The 18,572-nt window shown below is 38.1% G+C and overlaps 1 protein-coding gene across 2 annotated transcripts in view; it reads right to left on the bottom strand.

The window, feature by feature from the left end:
- The window catches only part of MINDY3 (MINDY lysine 48 deubiquitinase 3), a 47,836-nt gene extending 33,879 nt beyond the window's left edge, over nt 1-13,957 (bottom strand). Inside the window, exons 1-6 of one of the 2 annotated variants that reach the window (XM_038161359.1) lie at nt 13,761-13,897; nt 8,755-8,876; nt 7,046-7,125; nt 5,873-5,930; nt 5,265-5,438; nt 1,654-1,705 (exon numbers count right to left, since the gene is read on the bottom strand). In XM_038161359.1, the coding sequence (XP_038017287.1) occupies nt 1,654-1,705; nt 5,265-5,388 (176 nt within the window). In that variant the 5' untranslated portion in view covers nt 5,389-5,438; nt 5,873-5,930; nt 7,046-7,125; nt 8,755-8,876; nt 13,761-13,897. Of the gene's footprint in view, nt 1-1,653; nt 1,706-5,264; nt 5,439-5,872; nt 5,931-7,045; nt 7,126-8,754; nt 8,877-13,760 lie in introns of both variants that reach the window. The other variant, XM_038161351.1, reaches the window with a different exon arrangement.
- Between the last annotated feature and the right edge of the window lie 4,615 nt (nt 13,958-18,572).

The raw sequence follows: 18,572 nt of genomic DNA, 5'->3' as shown, positions 1-18,572 counted from the left end.
AAATGCAAAAATCAGTGATTTTTTTTTAATGCAAACACTAACCATAAAGTTACATATATACGTGAAAGAGTAGCTTGCACCACTCCTGTAATTCTGTAAAACAATGTTTCTGAAATTGCAAATAAACTATGTCACCAAAATAACATTTGCATTATATAGTGTTCTGAACAACATTCAGCCCAGAAACAATGGAGAAATAAACCTTCTTAACCTACCTACTTAACCAGGTAAGACTATCTTCCAGGCTTTTGAAGCAATTATTTTATTTCCCATAAGAATTTGACTTTGTTAGACATTAGCTCTGGAAAAAGCAAATTGTTCAAAACATTGAACAGTGGTATGTTGACATTTGGGATACTATCTTATTGCATAATATGGTGACTGCCTGGATGATAAAGTAACACCATGTGATCATATGTTTAAAAAGGAAAAAAAATGGAAATAAAAACCAAGGAAAGGAAGAAATTCTCCAATATCCCAGTAAAGCAACACACTTGCAATTCCTAGGTAGTTAGAGCTAAATATTACATTTCAGAACACAAACATTAGTTTGAGTAATTCAAACTAGATCATAGTCTTTGCTTATCTTACTCAAACAGTACATGTTTTTTCCTGATTTCTTGCACACTTTTAGTAAGCTTTGTTTAAAAAAGAAACAAAGATCTACAAAAATACATCCACAGATGGGTTTACTCTGGCTAATACTTGATTTCTAAATATCCTTTCTTCATCAGCAGAGTACACACAGCATACAAGGTATGCAAGGCAAAGCCAGTTCTGAAATCCACCTGATGTCTAAATGCAAATGCCAGAGCACTGATTCCCAAAGAGAATGACAGAAAAAAATTATTTTGGTACCACAAATCCAAAGATTGAAGGGGTGAGCAGGAGGGGAGGAAGAAGGGCATGAAATTAGTGTCTGGATCATAAGGTTATAAAAATGTTGTATTTTCCTCTGTCTTATTCCCTTATATGACAATGGGCTTAAAAAAAAAACTATAATTACTACTGATAAAATGAGCTGTGGTTATTTCAGTTCTAATTAGCAACATTTTCCATCTCAGGTGTTTTCTGGAATTCTGCTGCTCTTTATTTACTCTTTGGGGATTGATTTGTATAATATTTACCCAACTGTTCACTGTGAAAATAAAAGACTGCTACCTTTAAATATAAACTCACTAGAACTGTGAGCTCTGGGTTTAGACCCCCAGAAAAGAACAGTGTTCAAAGTATGAAACAAAAATCAGTCTTGTATATGAAAAATTTTTTTTTAAAAGTTTCTTATGATATCTCAAATCAGGAAAAAGTACTGATGACATTATATAATTATTGAGGATTAACGTCTTTAACTTAAATAGTAATCTTGATTAGATTTCCAGAACCCTGTGTTCATAAACTATCTAGCCAATTTACCCCATTACATTGCTCCACTTTTATTTTAAAGCCTAATACTTATGCTCAAAATGATATTCCATTTAAAATGGCTAAAATGCAAAGAAAAAACACAAACCCCCCCCCCAAACCAGAACTTGAAATCCAAGTTTAACCTGATGAGTAACACAAAAAAAGTTCCTCAGCATACCCCTTTCAGGCCTGTGAATATTAGTGTAACTTCAAAATATTGTATTTTAAATGTTCCAACATATTACTTACTGAATTAATGCATGAAATCGCTCAAAGCCAAGCTCTTCGACAGCCAAGGCAGCTATACACAAGAGACACTTTTCAGCACTACACATGGCAAAAAAATGACACAAGATACACACAGCAAGCTAGAATACTTTCAAGCTCTAATTATATTTTAATCCTCTCCTGACATTTAAATTTAACTGATTAGTATAAACTAATTTACTGCAACATTAAGATTCCACCATACAAATTAGTGAGAACATTTCTATTTGGACTAATCAATTTTTTTAAAAGCACAAAGCCACTAGCATGTTGGAAATATTTGTCATATACTGCGCTATTGAATTTGTACAAAATGTGGCTGTCACAAAGTCACCAAGCATATGCATACTATAGATATAATTTTGCAGGTCAACAAGAAGTACTATTTCCTAGAAAAGCAAGCATGATTATTTGGATCATTTTATCAATGTATGTAAGCTGTATTTTTTCTTTGAATATACACTTGTGTTACTGAAATTTAGTTAGGTTTTTTTTTTTGTTTGTTTGTTTGTAATAAATAAGCATTAAGGGGGAAAAGTAGAATTATTCTAAACAATGTTACACACTTAGTTTTTAAATAGGTCCTTGCTGTTTTCTTTCAATAACAGATAAACAGCCTTTCAAATTAGTGTGCATCCAGGACATAAAAAAATACAGCATTAGTGTCTTCCCAAGTTCAACACAGGCTTTATACCTTTCCTTTTTCTTTTCTTTATCTTTCTGCTAGTAGAGCAATACACAAAACAGACAGATCTGCTTTCTGATAGATACCACTTGATGCCGAGTATTTAAACAATTTCTGATCCACCAGCTACAGAATGTGGCTGCATACAATTCAGTTAAGATCCGAAGCCATTAGGGCTAGTACTACTGACCAATTCTCCCCACCAGAATTCCCCAAAAGGCATTTTATGCCTATTCTGATTGCATTTTGAAAGATGTACTTAATTTGTCCTACATGCAAATACAACTGATTCTCAAGCAACAAAATACTTTCATTTTCTACTTAAGATATACAGCAGCAGCAGCAGCCTTAAGAATTTTAGTTTTCGTCATTTGAATAACTACGAGGAATTGCTTAGATTGCCAAGAGTAAAACTGGACTTAAAAGAATGTATTTTTAAGACATTTTTATAAAATATGAAACAATGAATCTAAATTGCAGAAAATGCTGCAAAAACTAACCTTGCTTGATGAACTCATGTTTTTGTAAGCAGAAGGGTAGAGGGACTAACTCATATAAAGCAATCTTTGAACCTGGGAACTTGCACTACTAAAGCCAACACATGGCCAACAAGTGACTGCTATACACCACAAAAGCAGATGAAAAATGCTATTGCATTCAGTAAGTGTGCTCGAATCCACCTTTTGTTCACAGAGCAGGATGATAGGCAGTTTCATTCTGTTACTAAAGAACAGAGTAAAATGCTAAGATAATTACTATTTGAAATAAAAGGAAATAAGTAGAAATTCTAAAGAGAAGTAGAGCTATACATAGCCCAAACAATGCTAAATAAAGACAGTGCTTAGTGGAACGAAAAACAACAAACAGCAAGAGAACATGAGATGTACGAGAAATACAATTGTTTAGAAATTCTTTAAAATTATACTCTATCATGTTGTGTCTAAGCACATTTCATGGCTTTATTATAAACATATCCCCATATGCAAGTCTCAAACAGCCTGCCATACGGAACTGTGTTTGTAATACTCCATGCTCACCAACTCATCTCTTAACTCCTATCAACTATGACAATGATTCCAAAGTTTCTATTTTTATTGAGTACAGCAGCCAAGCAAGAAATAAATGTATTCCTTAGCACTAGCAGTTACACAACTTTGCATTACTCACAATATCCTCTCCTCAACATCTTCGTCCCACCCTTAACCAGGTTAAGAAGATTTACAGGTAAATAGCAGGACAGAGGAAGGGGAAAAAGCCCAAACCTAGCTAACATATCTTAAATTGGTATGTGTACAGCATTACACAGAAAAGGCAAAATGCTGTGCATAGGAGAGGTGCCTTCAGCATCCAGCAGGGAATGTAGAATAGAAACAAGGAAGAGATCAACATTGCCCATGACATAAGCAGGCTGTACATGGGAAATGTATCCTTACTTGAGCACATTCCATGTTATTAAGGACAAATCAGGCAGAACTTGAAGACTTGCACAGAAACATGAATAATGTAGTTATGTAATAGAATGGATTAGTTTGTAAGTGTCAGTGTTGAGAGTAATTATTAACTTGAGTTTGTGTCTAAAACCACTGTTGAACATTTTCTACAGTTAAAAGTCCTTTGGAATCAAGCAATACATTAAAAAACAGGACAGTACAATCCTGTAGATAACTAGTCTCTGCGTCACTTCATGTAGAAAACAAACTTTGTATCACTGACAAGAGCTTCAGAGACAACTAAAAAAAGGAAAAAAACCCCAGAATTTCAGAGTTACAACTGCCCTATCCTGCAAAGGATAAACCAGAAAAGTTGCAGATAAAACTTCCGGTATAATACTTTTTCTTACTTTAAAAAAATGCTCACCTTGGAGCTCTTATGTACTGACCATCTGGTTTTTTCAATTAAATATCATTTTAATTATTATTGCTTGAGCCTTCTAAAGAACAGAGAGCACTTGCTAGAAGCAGATGAAGATGACTCGTACCAAAGAGCTCCAGCACTACAAATTGCTATAACTAGTTGTGCACATATAAATCTATTTGTACGACTCTTACTTCATAGTTATGCCACAAACTGATGAACAACATATTCCTTCCATCCAAAGATAGCACCTCTATAAGCAATATGTTCTCATGTGAAGAGAGTTTCATACTTCTTAAGGTACAAATTGTGAACAAAAACTAAAAGAAAAAGCAGCTTTTCTTTTAACAAATTAGATCTTTCCTGTTTAAAGATTACTAAATACAACTCCCTGATCATATGTGCACAGCCAAACTTTCCACGTCACTGACTCTGCAGTGGTTAGTTATGACTGGACGCCTCATCTTAGTGCAACAGATGACATCTCCTGGATCCTTGATGTCAGTAACTCATGAAGGAGTGAAGACATTTGCAAAAAGCAGGTAACTGAAGAATTCCAAACTAAAAAAAATTATGATAATTTGCCAGAAGGTGATTTAAATTGTTCGGTACTGCACAGACAAATGGAAAAAGACTACTTCTCCATAACAGAGGATCCAGAATAATATAGAATAAATAAAGCATTGGAGAATTTTCTACAAAATTCTTCTAAAGCAACAAGTGACAAGTATTCTTCCAGTGTTAAGAAGCATGTAGATGTTTCAAAATTAAAGATATATCAGGTCCCAGTAAATTACAAAATAAAACTGAAGATTATGGAAATTGCTGAAATTCTAAAGAAACACGTATGTTAGAACTCCAGTGATAAGACACCACTTTGCTTTCAACAAAAAGGATGAATGCCTCTAATTACAACAGACAAAAATCTCATCTTTTGCTAATGGAATCACAAAGGAAAACCCCCATCTGTGAATTAATAAAATAGCAGTGGTCCCTCAAAAACCATTAATACTTCACTAAGTGAGGGGTAATTTAGCACAGAAATATATCTTACAAGGTTGCTCCTCTCGATGACTAGATTCTGCAGAACTTTCAGAAATACTGGCAGTTTCTTCAGTTGTTTTTCCTCTTATCCATGTTGCCAGACAGTATGACTCAGAATTATCAGAGCAAGCCATTTCCAAAATATCACATAATGTATGGCAGAGAAGGTTCTTCTGCTCCTCTTCTGAAAGATCAGAAACCTACATGAGTCTGATTGCTGAGAACCATTATCATACATAAGCTACTAGTATCTTTCTTATACATTAATGCTATCTAAATAAGTATTACTTTTATCTCATTAATTACTAATGTTAATTGCTGTTTGAATATAGAGGACCAAAGATTATAAGGCTGTCTTCAGAAAAATGTGGTTTTATAGGATTTGTAACCCATTCCTTTTCTTAATAACGGATTTCAATTAAATATTTCCAAAACCCAGAAGTATTAAGCACCAGCATAACCTCACAAATAGGAGTTCTGAAGCATGTAGTATACATACGATATGGAAGAACACAAACAAACAAAGTGTGAAATAGTTTAAGTTTTTTTAACTAATACATGCTTTAAAAATAAATAAAATGGAAATATAATGAGGGGGGGAAAAAAGTCTCTCAGTACCTGGACAGTCTCTCCAAGTAGACTTTTCACTAGTAAAAAGCCTCTTCAAAAGGAATGCCTTTGTTACCAGAGAAAAAAATATTATTAAAATACAAGACAACATTACCTTCTGCATTATGTTACAAGCACCAAAGCATTTCTGCACATTTTTAAAAGAGTTTCAAGTTGCTTACCATTCAGAACAAGACTCTGAGCCTGCCCTGTTTACTGAGTTTTCCCCATCAAACCAGCTACAAAGGCGGCCTCGTAACTACATTCAACACCATTGAGTTTGAACCTCAAGTACACTCCAAATACACATAGTGCATATTGGCATATACACCTCCAGACTCACAGGACTGCAGGAATGGAGGCACAAATATTTTTTAGTATAACTGATCAGTAGTACAAGACATCTCTAGTCACTAACATAAACCCTTTCAGTAGTTAACAAGCCCACCTCTTTTAACCATTGGAAATAATAACGTCCAGATCAGGTTAAAGAAATCCTATGCATCTCCATATCCCTGATTTGTTTTACCATCAATGCTAAGGTAATGCTGCAATTTAAAAAAAAATAAAATAAAAAAAAGCTCTAAGTTACAGAGGAGGAATAATGAAAGAAGAAACTTCATGAAGCAGAGTCTTGCCATTTCAGGTATTTTCAGCACTTCAGAAACAGCTGGTTCAGCTTTCACTGCTTTCCTGACACGCTCACCCTGTTCTCCCATTACAGATTTTTTTAACAGATTTTTTTTTTCTTAGCAAACGTTGTTAGATGTGAAAATCAACTACTTCAGATATTTCTAACACAGAATTACAGAAAAAAAAAGCAGACACTGTGACACAGACATTACCCTTAAAAGCAGGGAATTCAAGAGATCTGAAAGGATTAGGACTAAAATTCTATCTGATCTTTTCCTTCTCCCCTTAACAATGCATTCCTGATTTTGAAGTTACTTCTGCTTGGATCAGCCTGCTGCATTTCCTCAAGCACATCTCCTTCTGCAAAATTGTAGTTCAAAATCAGCCCATGCTCATCCCTGCCTTTTTACAGAGTTTTTGCCTCCTCCACACTTTAATTATGAAATCAAAATACAACTGATCTGCAATTTTTTTCACGTTTATTTTAGCTCCAAATATATAAAAAACAAATTTTGGGCTCACTGATTTTAACCAATAAAGGCATCTTACCTGTACAGGTGCTATCACTGCACAAGGGCCACCTTCAAATTGTTCTAAAGCAGTTGATTCAGAATCGCTAAAAACAAATCCTGCCAAATGAAAAAGGATTTTATTTAATGAAATATGTAAACAAGTATGTATACTCCTTCCCTAACATAAATGACACCTGATTTATTGGCCTTTAAAAATTAGGTTTTTGTTTCCTTAATAATGTAACTGCATATGGTTAAACTATCTGAAGCAAAAAAGTCACGAGTACAGATGAAAGGACAGACATTAATTATTTATATCTGCAATTAAATCATGACCACAAAGGTCCAACAGCTAGGGTTTTAAACAAAAGAATTTCTAACTTAAACCATGGTTTTTATTCTTTGATAGTTTATTTCTTATCAATAAATTAAAATTTATGTATTATTTTGTCTACATATGTAATGAAAATACATCTTGGAACCTTCACTGAACATATATAATACACTTCTATTCCTGATGAATGGCACAGTATGCCTCCCACTGATCTCATTTTTGACCTATCAGCACATCCTATTAGACTGAAATATGCTGAGTAGCTTAAATATTCACTTGCAACCCCTGAATCAAACCTCTTAATGGTGTTCTTTTACAGAAGAAACACTACATTTACTGAGATGCAACATCACCAATTTCCCCCCTCCAGCTTTAATGCTTTGTATTAATAATTTGTATTTCAGAATTATCTTAAAGTCACATAATAAAGCAAGTACTGGAGCAATTAGAGCAAAATTGTTTCATTACCACCTTGCCCTTAAACTTGTCTTTCAGATAGGTGATTCATATCTTTCATTACTCATTGATAAATGCACATGCAATTACCTTGATGAAGCTGACACACGGCAACTTAGAGCAAGAGGTGTTTTGCATTATCCTTTAAAGTAATGATAAGATTGTGCCCAAGTCATTCTAGTTCACTGCAATCTAAAAACCATGCAGCTGTAGTCAGCAAGTAACCAGCAAACACAAGCAAGTGGGGGCAGGCAGAAAGGGGATACACATGCATCTTGTCACGGACTGCCAGTCTCAGCAGAAAGTTCAATGCTACTTTTCCACAGTTTCTCCTCTTCCCAATTCTGCAGGATTACATGCTGTCATAACAAAAGCACTCTAAGCCCTGGATGTGAATTTGAACTGAGGAAATGCATCCCCCCACACTACAGCATGGCAAGTACATCATCCCAAGCAGCAAGAGATAGGACAACTGCATGTTCTGTATGCCATACTTCATCACCTAACAGTAGATGTTCCACAACAAGGTGAATTTTTTTGTTTTAAAAAGGATCAGGGTAGCCATGGGGTTTCTGCTGCATCTGACCAAAGACTCCAGGTTATTTTTAACCACATGTGCAAATGTGGATTACAAAGATGTATTTTATATCCAAAACCTAGGTGCGTATGTCAAGCTTACATACTTAGATCTGGCATCACCTGATGTAGCAATGAAGCTCCATTAACTGCTACTTGAAGCAAAGTTTGCAGTAATGCCATTTCACTGCCCTGTTAACATGCCCTACTAAGAAATTTCACCAGTCCTTTCAACTTTCTGAATTGGTTTGTGCAGGCTTAGAATATTAAAAGGTAAGTCCTCCTCTGCTTTGAAGCGTTACTGCATGCCATCTAAGCACACTTCAACAAGAGCTTTTTTAGTTGTTTTAATAATTTGTTTCTGCAGAAAAACAACATACTTTGGTGTGGTACCACTAAACCACACTTAAGAAATCTTGAATTTGCTTCACATTCTTCAGGCTTCTTATAGAAGGCATGAACTGTCTCAGCTTAACCCTGCCCTGTTTTTCAAAATAGCTTCCTAAAAACAAAGAACATCAAATGATCCACCAGAATAAATACAAATTTGAGACAGACCATATAAAGTCGATATTACACAAAATTTCACAGAATACAACCACAGGCAAAACACATATAACACAGCCAAGGAAACACTTCTTATTAATTAAATGCTGCTTAATACTTAATAAATACTAAGATTCTAAAACCTGTTAAGCAAAAACATGGCATTCAGGTAGTATGGTCTTGCTCTTTTAAAAAGTTCTACAGAATTGGAAGTCAGCTCAGGTAAAATTTCAGAAATCAGCATTCCAAACTCCAACTGGGTTCAAGCCTACCTCAGCCTGAAACCACACCCACTTACCTTTTTAACCCTCTACAACAGTCACATTTTGGGCAATCTCTGTAAACACTCATCAACCCCACACTCTTCCTTATGATTTGTAAGAATGGCCTGGCCACCCTTTAAGCCAGCAAGATGAGTATCTCTGATCCAGAGTAACTTCTGCTTACTCTCTCTCAACTTTTCATATCTATCATACAGCTTTTTTCACTCAACATATAATTTCAAAAAGAAAAAAGATGTAATGCAGCCAAAATATTTTTAAAATTTATCTGTCTGCCCTTTATCCATTAGTACAATTAGCATCATTTTCCTGTAAGAAACATAAAATAATGTCATTACCATCTATCTTCCACGTCATTTATAACCCTATTAAATGCTACATTGACCCAATTTTTTCAACATCACTACTGCTCTGCTGCTTTAACCTTTTGAGGCAGTGTGGCAGGGGGATGAAGTGAATCTAGATTCCTGTTGGTAGCCAGTGCATTGCCCAATATTTTGAGTAATACACTGAGAAATCTGTCTTTATATCCTTTGTCCACTATAAACACACAACACAAAGTTTTATTCCCCCTGTTTCCCCATTTGGCATTATGAAGGTCCATATTTCCTTCTTGTATCTAATTCTCTTCTACGTACAGTTTACCAAAATAAGTCTATGACTTACTTAACCACTGTTGTCCTTCATCTAATATGCCACATCACGGTCCAAAGTACTACAAAACCCACTAATTCTTCTATTATGACTACCCCACCACTTCCCTTAATCTTTTTATTACCAGCCTATTTCTAAAATTTTTTTTTCCACCCAAGACACCATAGATGTAACTGTCATTTCATGAAGGATGCTGTGTCTCTTCAGTATTTTCACTCTGTACAAAACCCAATGCTACCTGAATGAAAGAGACAAGGGAATTAGCAAAGAGCATGCAACACTAACCAGGTCAGAAAAACCCTTGCCGATGCAATCTAGCTATAAAGACGCTGCGCTATCCACTTTATGTCCTAGAATCACAGAATATGTTGAGTTGGAAAGGAACCACAAGGATCATCAAGTCCAACTCCTGTTCCTGCACATGTCACCTCAAGAGTCACACCATGTGCCTGATGGTGCTGTCTAAAGGCTCCTTAACTCTGTCTGGCTTAGTGCTGTGACCACTTACCTGGGGAGCCCATTCCAGTGCTCAACCATCCACTGGTTTTTCAAACTTTTTCCTGATACCCAACCTAAACCTCCTCTGACTCAGCTCCACACTGTTTTCTCAAGTCCTGGCACTGATCACAAGAGTGAAGAGATCAGTACCTGCCCCTTCTCTTCCCTTTGTGTTGATGTTGAAGGCCACAATGAAGTTTCCCCTCAGTCTCCTCTCCTCCAAGCTGAACAAACCAAGTGACTTCAGCCACCTCTCACCATGTAAGTGCATTTCTTTTTCTCTTTTGGGATACAAGAACTGCCTGACAGAAACACTGTAATAACACATTATTACCCAAGCATAAGGTTTACAACACATGTTAATGTTTCACTCTTTCTCTAGCACTGGGAATAAAATGATACACATTTTGCTTGTGGCTTTGGGTTTTCCAAGTGTACCTTTGTAGTAAAATGAAACTTCTGAAATTTTATGCGGGGAGAAAAACCCCCAACAAACAAAAAACATTCTCCTGCCCACATAAACAAAGGAGAATTTACTACAGTAATACCACAACAAAACTCCACTGAATGGGTTGTGGATAAAGAGACAGGAAGTCCTGTAAGGCATTGAGGAATGTATACAAACTACCTGGTAGGCTACCACTAAATTGGGCAACTGCAAGCTGGAAGAGAATCCAGACAAAATGGACCTTTTTACACTGCATATTATCCATATACACAAACTGTACTTCCCACTATGCTTCTGCGGTAAAATGCCTGTTGGAGAAGACCATTCCACATCTTTCTTTCCAAAGACCAGTGAGAACACAGCTTACGTAATTCGGAAAGGATGCTGGGCACAAGCCTGCCAGACACTTATACCGGATAGACATGTCTCATGCCTTGGGGAGGATCTGAAGAACAGTTCTATGCATGAAATTTGTCCCTTGGGTCAATGGAGAAATTTACTCTTAACATAGGTATGCTCCTGTAGGGTTCAGTCATCTTCTCAGCTCCATCCCAAGTCCTCACACCTATGCCAGGAAACACCAAAGAGCAGACTGAAGCTTTGCATTACATTCCTGCGTCTGCTTTGAGGATTCTGGTAAATAGAACCCACAAGGTTCAAACTGCAAATTCTGCTGCAATCATAAAGAAAAAAATTCTGTAAAGAACTCCACATGAAAACCCTCACAATAACTTTATAGCCATGCCTTTAAGTCCGGAATAAAACAAATACCTTTCAAGTTGCCAAAGCAGAAACCTGAGGGAATTACTGCCACTAACTTCCAACAGCACATCCACATGAGCTGGGTCAGTTCTCAAACTGCTGGCAAACCAGCCTGTCTTCAAACGAGTATGATGGTCAAGGAGTCTGGTGCATAACAGGATTCCTGGAATGCGCTGTTTTCACTCAGTAACTGACAGCTACCAGTCTTATGTTCCTCAGCACAATCCCAACTGCCTACTTTTCTTTCCAAAAGAAAATCATAGCTCTCAGCTTCCAAAGGGTTTGAGAAAGGATCAGACGATGCTCAGCAAGTATCCAAAATAAATGCCACTGCTGGCACTACAATCAAAAGAAATAAAAACAAACAAAAAAATCTGACACCAAACTAGTTGTTTGATGCTTTCAGCACTTTTTATGTGGAACAGGGTCTATCTTTTAAAGTTTCAAGTCTTTGGAAATAATAAAGCTTGATATATTTGTTTGGTTTTTTTTTTCTTTTAAATCTTGATGAGTCAGTGCTGATGGGCCTCCTTTGCAGCAAGTAAATGCTGCAGAACTTCATCAACAAAATAGAAACTGAAAGCTGGGTGAAAGTCTTATGCAGCTACATAAGGTAAGTGACTGGAATTGACTGTTTTGATTATCAGCACAAGACCTCCAAACAGTCTAACTTAATGTCACCGGGTTTTGCTACATAAAATTGATTACACTGAGAGGGATATAGAGAAGGGAACAGATGCACTACACATTCTAGTCATAGGACTTTCCCTAAAGACAGATTGGAAATAGGTCCATTGCAGAAGCCACCAGAAACTCCAGAGACCTTTTCCATTAAACTCTCACTCAATCACAACTACAGCACATTATAACACACATTTCAATAAATTTTGAAACTGCTGAAATTTCTCATACAAACTGTCTTTAAAACTTCAATTGTGGCAATCCAACATTACCAGTTAAAGAAATAATTAGGCTTTTTAACACCAATTCTTCTTTTCTGACTTTGCACACACTTGGTGTTGAAACCGCAAAATTACCAAAACGTAGAGATATTTCAGAAAGTAATTACATTTCAATATACAATTTTGTTACGAAAAGCTCTGGCTTTGCTGCACCTGCTTAAATTCTAGATCTTAAAAGGAATTTGGCTTTTTTTCCCTAAATATTTATCACTGAATTATCTGAAGGCAGATAAACATAGGGAAAAAAAATTATGAGTCTGGTAATACACTGTGTCCAGTAGTGGGGAGCAGCTACCCAGCTCCCAAATCTACTGAAACTATGTAGATGACAACATCCTTGTTAAAAAAAAAAAAAAAGGAACAGAGAACACTAAGAAACTAAGTTTCAAGCAACTTTAACCTGAGACCTGGATGCATTTTTTTATCTACAAATTCCACTATCACTTACGAATTTTCTCCGGAAATCAACAGTTTTATCACAAACATGAATCATTACTAGAATTCCTCAAAGTCCCCAGTAAGTTATAGAGAAGGCTATTATTCCCTTCTTTCAGCCAGGACAGGTACAAAGACTGATTCCTTGCATATAATTCTTATAGGTAAGCATTGCAATTGCACTTTTAAGGATCACCAACAAGCTTCCATCAAGAAGAACCAGGCACTGTATGTACAACTTAAACATAGAAAAAACACCTTACAAATACCACACGTTCCAGCGCTACTGGTGCTTTATCTCTTGGCATGTCCTAATACTGGCACGCACCTGCTTCCACGGCCAAATAACCAGTTCAAAAAACAAAACTATGGGTCTCTGTCCCAAGCTTGGCTCCGTTCTGCTATTTGTGACTCATATATTCACATAAAACCAACACCAAAGCGCAACTCATGTTCGTTTCCACAAGCTATGTAAAATCCCGACATAAGAAGCAGTTGTTATATTTAATAAATTCAGATCCTTTCCTACACAATTTTAAGTTCCTGTGGACATGTGTGTCTAAAGACGATTATGCTGCAAAAAAACCAAAATAATTATTTAGCAAGGGAAGCTGCTGCATCATTTTCTCGCGTGGGCAGCGCCGAGGAGCCGCCGACCCATGCACACGAGCAGCGCCCAGGGCACGGCGCCCCTCAGGCACACGGACCCGGGGCGCGGGGGGCGGCGCGGGGAGTTGCGGCGAGCCCGGCGGGCGGGCAGGGGGCGGCAAGGGCCGGCGGGGCACGGCGCACGCAGGTACCTTGCGCCCAGCGGCAGAAGATGGTGTCGGCCAGCCCGCGGGGCCCGGCTTTCTTGCCCCACACCAGGTGGACGAGCTCCTGGCCCGCCTCGGACATGGCGGGGCGGCGGCAGCCCCAGCGCCGGGCGGGCGCGGCGGCTCCGGCGGCTCCGGCGGCCCCTGCGCAGGAGAGGCAGGGGCGGGGCCGCGCGGGCGGGGCGGGGCCGGGCCGAGCCGAGCCGGGCCGGGCGGGGCGGCCCTTCCGCTTCCCCAGCAGGCCCTGCTGCTTCCGCGGGCCCGGGGGTGGGCGGGCAGCGGGCCGTGTGGGGCTGGTCGTTGCTCTGATAAATTGGCGACGGAGCTGTTCCCTCAAAGAGCAGCCTTTCGACTTGAAGGTTGCCGAGATAAAACTGTTGTGTATTCGCACTTGGAATGCTTCCTGCGGTGTGTAGCCGAAATGGAGCTGCGGTGTTGTGCCCACTTGCTTAAACAATTATTGTATCAGTAGGGTTGGAAGGGAGGTCTGGCGATAGAATTAGAGAATCATAGAATCATCGGCGTTGGAAGAGACCTTTACGAGCATCAAGTCCAGCCATCACCCGGCACTGCCACTGTAAACCCTAAACCACATCACTGGGTGCCAGTCCCAGACACCTGTTAAACACTTCAGGCATGCTGGCTCCGCCACCTCCATGGCAACCTGCTCCGATGCCTGACCACTGTAACGGGGAAAAAGATTTTTCTAATAATCTAATCTGAATCTTCCCTTTGACAATCTCCACATCAACTTGTCCAAGCCCTTTCTAAGGCAGAGTCGCCTGGAGCCTGTGACAGGAAAGTTTCCAGGTGGGTTTTGAATGTCTCTGGAGGAAGACTTCATGACTCTCTGGGCAGCCTGTGCCAGTGCTCTGCCACCCCCATTATAAAAAAATTATGCTTCATGTTGAGGTGGAACTTTTTGTGTTGCAGTTTAGGGCTGTTGCTCCTCATGTTGTCGCTGGGCACCACTGAAAAAAGCCTGGTACCAACCTCTTGGTACCTTTGAGGTATTTATGTACATTGATGAAATTCCCTTTCAGTCTTCTCTAGACTGAATAGGCCCAGTTCCAGCAGTCCCTCCTTCTACAAGAGATGCTCCAGTCCATTAATCATTTTTGTGGCCCGCCACTGGACTCTCTCCAGTAGTTCCTTGTCTTTCATCATACGCTTAGTGCTTTTATAAAGATTCAGCACATATTATTAAAGCTGTTACATGTGCAGTCATTCTGAATTAAATATGAAAATAACCAATATCAAGTGTGTTTCTGAGTTTTCTGACATGTCATACCACACATTGATCAGAAGATGGGGTGGTTGTACTTCTGATTTTCAAATGTTTTCAAGTATATGCACAGTTAAGCATTTTCTGAATAATTACTGACAACTCATCAATTTTCTTCAATATCAACTATCAGAATGGATTCTGTGAATAAATAAAGCAATTATAATGGATGCTTTTTGATTTTTAGCATAAAGAAAGAACTTCAAACAATGAGAAGGAATTTAATTAGAATTAAAGGCATCATGACAACAAAATTGAGTTCTGTGCATACTATAACAAAGGCCATCATGTAAAAAGCAAATTTTCTTGTAGTACTTTGAGCTTAATACAAGGTATACCAGGCTTGAAATTGTAAATATTCCATGAGCAGGAGGAAAATACCAAAGTACATTTATTTTAAAGTGTGTTGTATATACATGTGAAGTTTTTCAGAAAATGAATCATCAAAATGGTGCCATGGTGCAAGTCTAAGTCAGCTCAACAAATTTCAGACTATACCCATTAATAGGAAGGCTTTACAAGGCAGAGGAAAGTAGTGCAAATTTTAGGCCAGCTTTTCAAGTTCCTGGGCTTGTTGTAGGGACAAAAAATGTATATTGTCATGGATGATCAGGGTGCAATTTGAAAAACAATCCAGTAGAGAGAGGGAAGAAGGCACTGTAAAACAAGGATGCTGAACCTGCAATGGGGTGATGGCCACTGCTGTACGGCAGAGGAGTTGTATGGCACCACCCAGAAGCACCAAAAGGCTGGAAAAGCTCCTCCTCCTCTTCCATCTCTGGTGTCATGGATCATCACTTCAAGAAAAACATTGTCTCCACAAAAGGGCAATGAGGCCAGGGAAGTTTAGAAGAGTGAGTCATGAAGAGTGGCTGAGGGAGCTAAGGTTGTTTAGCCTGGAGAAGAGAAGGGTCAGGATGGGCCTTATCACTCTCCACAGCTACCTGAAAGGAGGTTGTAACCAGGTGAGGAGTGGGCTCTTCTCCCAGGCAGCCAGCGACAGGATGAGAGGACATAGTCTCAAACTGCACCAGGATAGGTTCAGATTCGACATAATTCAGATTTTTTTTATGGAGATTCAGATTCTTTTATGGAGAAGGTCATCAAGCATTGGAGTGGATTGCCCAGAGAAGTGGTGGAGTCACCATCCCTAGAGGTGTACGAGAAATGGCCAGACATGTCACTCAGTACCGTGGTCTAGTTGACAAGGTGGTGATCAAAGCCTAAATGATTCTATGACTCTGCTGTGATTGTGGAAAGGAAGTTAATGAGCATGCCTTTTAATTTCATAGGTACAAACAGGTATTCACAGTGAAACTTTTCCATGTGTAAGGAAAGGCCGAGTCACAACCTGGAGAGCTGTGAGCCAGCAGAAATTCCACAGTTTAATGTGCTCTAAATTAAAGTGCAACAAATTTGCTTTGTCACCATGGAGTGAAAGAATGCTTATCAGCTTCAAATCTGTGATTGCAGACCTGCAGGTGACCTAGCAGCTCATATCTCCTGTATCATCACAATATAAATTTAAATCTGTACTTCCAACCTGAGTTAGAATGACAAATTGCCACATTTTGGTGCTGTAGCAGTATTTTTGTGTAACAATGACTGGTTTGCAGCTAATGCCTTGAATTGTTTAAAAATGCTCTCACCAGCAACTGATGTGAACTCTGATATAGCTAATTTGATCCATGGGATTTGGTATGAGAAAACACATTTTCAGAGTTACTCACAATACTGGCAAAAGCAAAGACAGTAATGAGAGACACAAGATGTTAAGTGATTTCACCCATCTTTATTTGGTTGGCATACAGAACATGCAATTCAATATAGACAAATAAAAATTAATTCATCTAGGAACAAGGGAGCAATTCTGGGGATATGTGCCAACTGGAACAATCTGTCATGCTGGTTAGGAAAAGCATTGGGAAATTATTTTGGAAATACCATGAAATATCACTGAAATCATTAGCCTCACTAATAAAAATGGTAAAAATCAAACTATATATCAACTGTAGCAAATACTGAATCCAAGCAAATGAGACTCTGGATGTCATCAGTTTCTTATAGGTATTGGGCATTCATAAGATAATGATGTGTTGCATAAGCCTATCAAAAATTTGGACAGGAAGCTTTGTATGTGAGTTTGTGTTGATAGTTGAGTTTCAGTTAGTGAGGAGGAAACTAAAAAGGATGATTAGAAGAAACTACAAGCTCAGTTGTACAATAGCACATTGACAGCTATGCTGGATTTCAGAAATAAATGTAAGGGAACTGAAGTCAGAACTCTTAACAAAGAGAGTACAAATCTGCATGCTACTACTTCAAAATAGTATTTTCTAAAATTTTGAAACTGGCATTTAAATCCTTTTTCTGTGGACTCTGGGATGTAAAAACTTGTCTTTGAAGTCAGGGCTTCACGGAAGACAAACAGCATATTTATCTGCATTTTGGGTCTTTAAGTCCTTCAAGTATTCAGAGGTGTGCAAACAGAGAAAGACTGAAAATTACTGCTCTGCAGCATTGTTTGGTCATATTATGAATAATATGTATCAATTTTATACTACTATTTCAAATAGTTTCACTTAATGCAGTTTCTTTTCCCTTTTTTTAAATGTTGGACTGCCATCATGTGGTTGGTTTGGTGACTTAAGGTGCAGCTTTTTTTTCTTTGTGCAGCTGATTCTCTCTGCAGACTAGTGAGGTGGTTTGGAATTTTAGGAAAACATAGCAGATACTGTTCTCTCCCTTCTAATCTCTAATCCAAATTCACTTGAATTATCTTGCTTCTGTTGATTGCAGTATGTTACATCTTAGAACAGTTCTCTGCTAGACAGAAGGAGTAGGTAAAGAACATAAGCATATAGTCTCTAAGTGGGCAGTCCTATTTGGTTTACTTAAAATATTTTTAAAGAATTAAATCTCTTTATGAAACCTTTTATTGAGGTTTTATGGATTTACTGCTATGAACTGTTGACAGACAGCAGTACAAGTTACTGACATTGTAGATTTTTGCCAGACATATCTCAGTCAAGTTCATCTACACTGAGATAGTTTTGCCTTTCTTGTCTTTAAAAAAGCTGGCTTGGGTTGTACGAAAAACAAATATATTAATTAATGGCAGGCTACTTAGTCCATACAGATCCATGGGGAACTGCAATGGTGGTGTATTACTTAATTGTTCTGAGGAGGTAAAAATGTGTATCGAAGTTTTCTATAGTTCCCTTTTCTGTTTACTCCCCTCTTTTTATGACCTCACCCTGTCCTTCTGCCCTCTCACCCAGCAAAACAAGAATCAGTCTATCAATCAGATCTGTATAGAAAAAATGTTACTAAGAAGTTGAAACTTGTGGTAGGCGAGAAAATGTTGTTGAACCAAATAATGAAAATGTTTAGCTGTTTACCTGTTGGGGTTGGATGCCTACTTCCTACTGGTGTGAATCTATCTGAACTTTGTTTGTAGTGCAACATGAAGTACTATATAACTATTTGCTCTAAGGGTGATCTCTGAGGAG

This window comes from Motacilla alba, chromosome 2 (genome assembly GCF_015832195.1).
Source record: "Motacilla alba alba isolate MOTALB_02 chromosome 2, Motacilla_alba_V1.0_pri, whole genome shotgun sequence".
NCBI lineage: Eukaryota > Metazoa > Chordata > Aves > Passeriformes > Motacillidae > Motacilla > Motacilla alba.
This window is presented reverse-complemented; position numbering and strand designations above follow the sequence as displayed.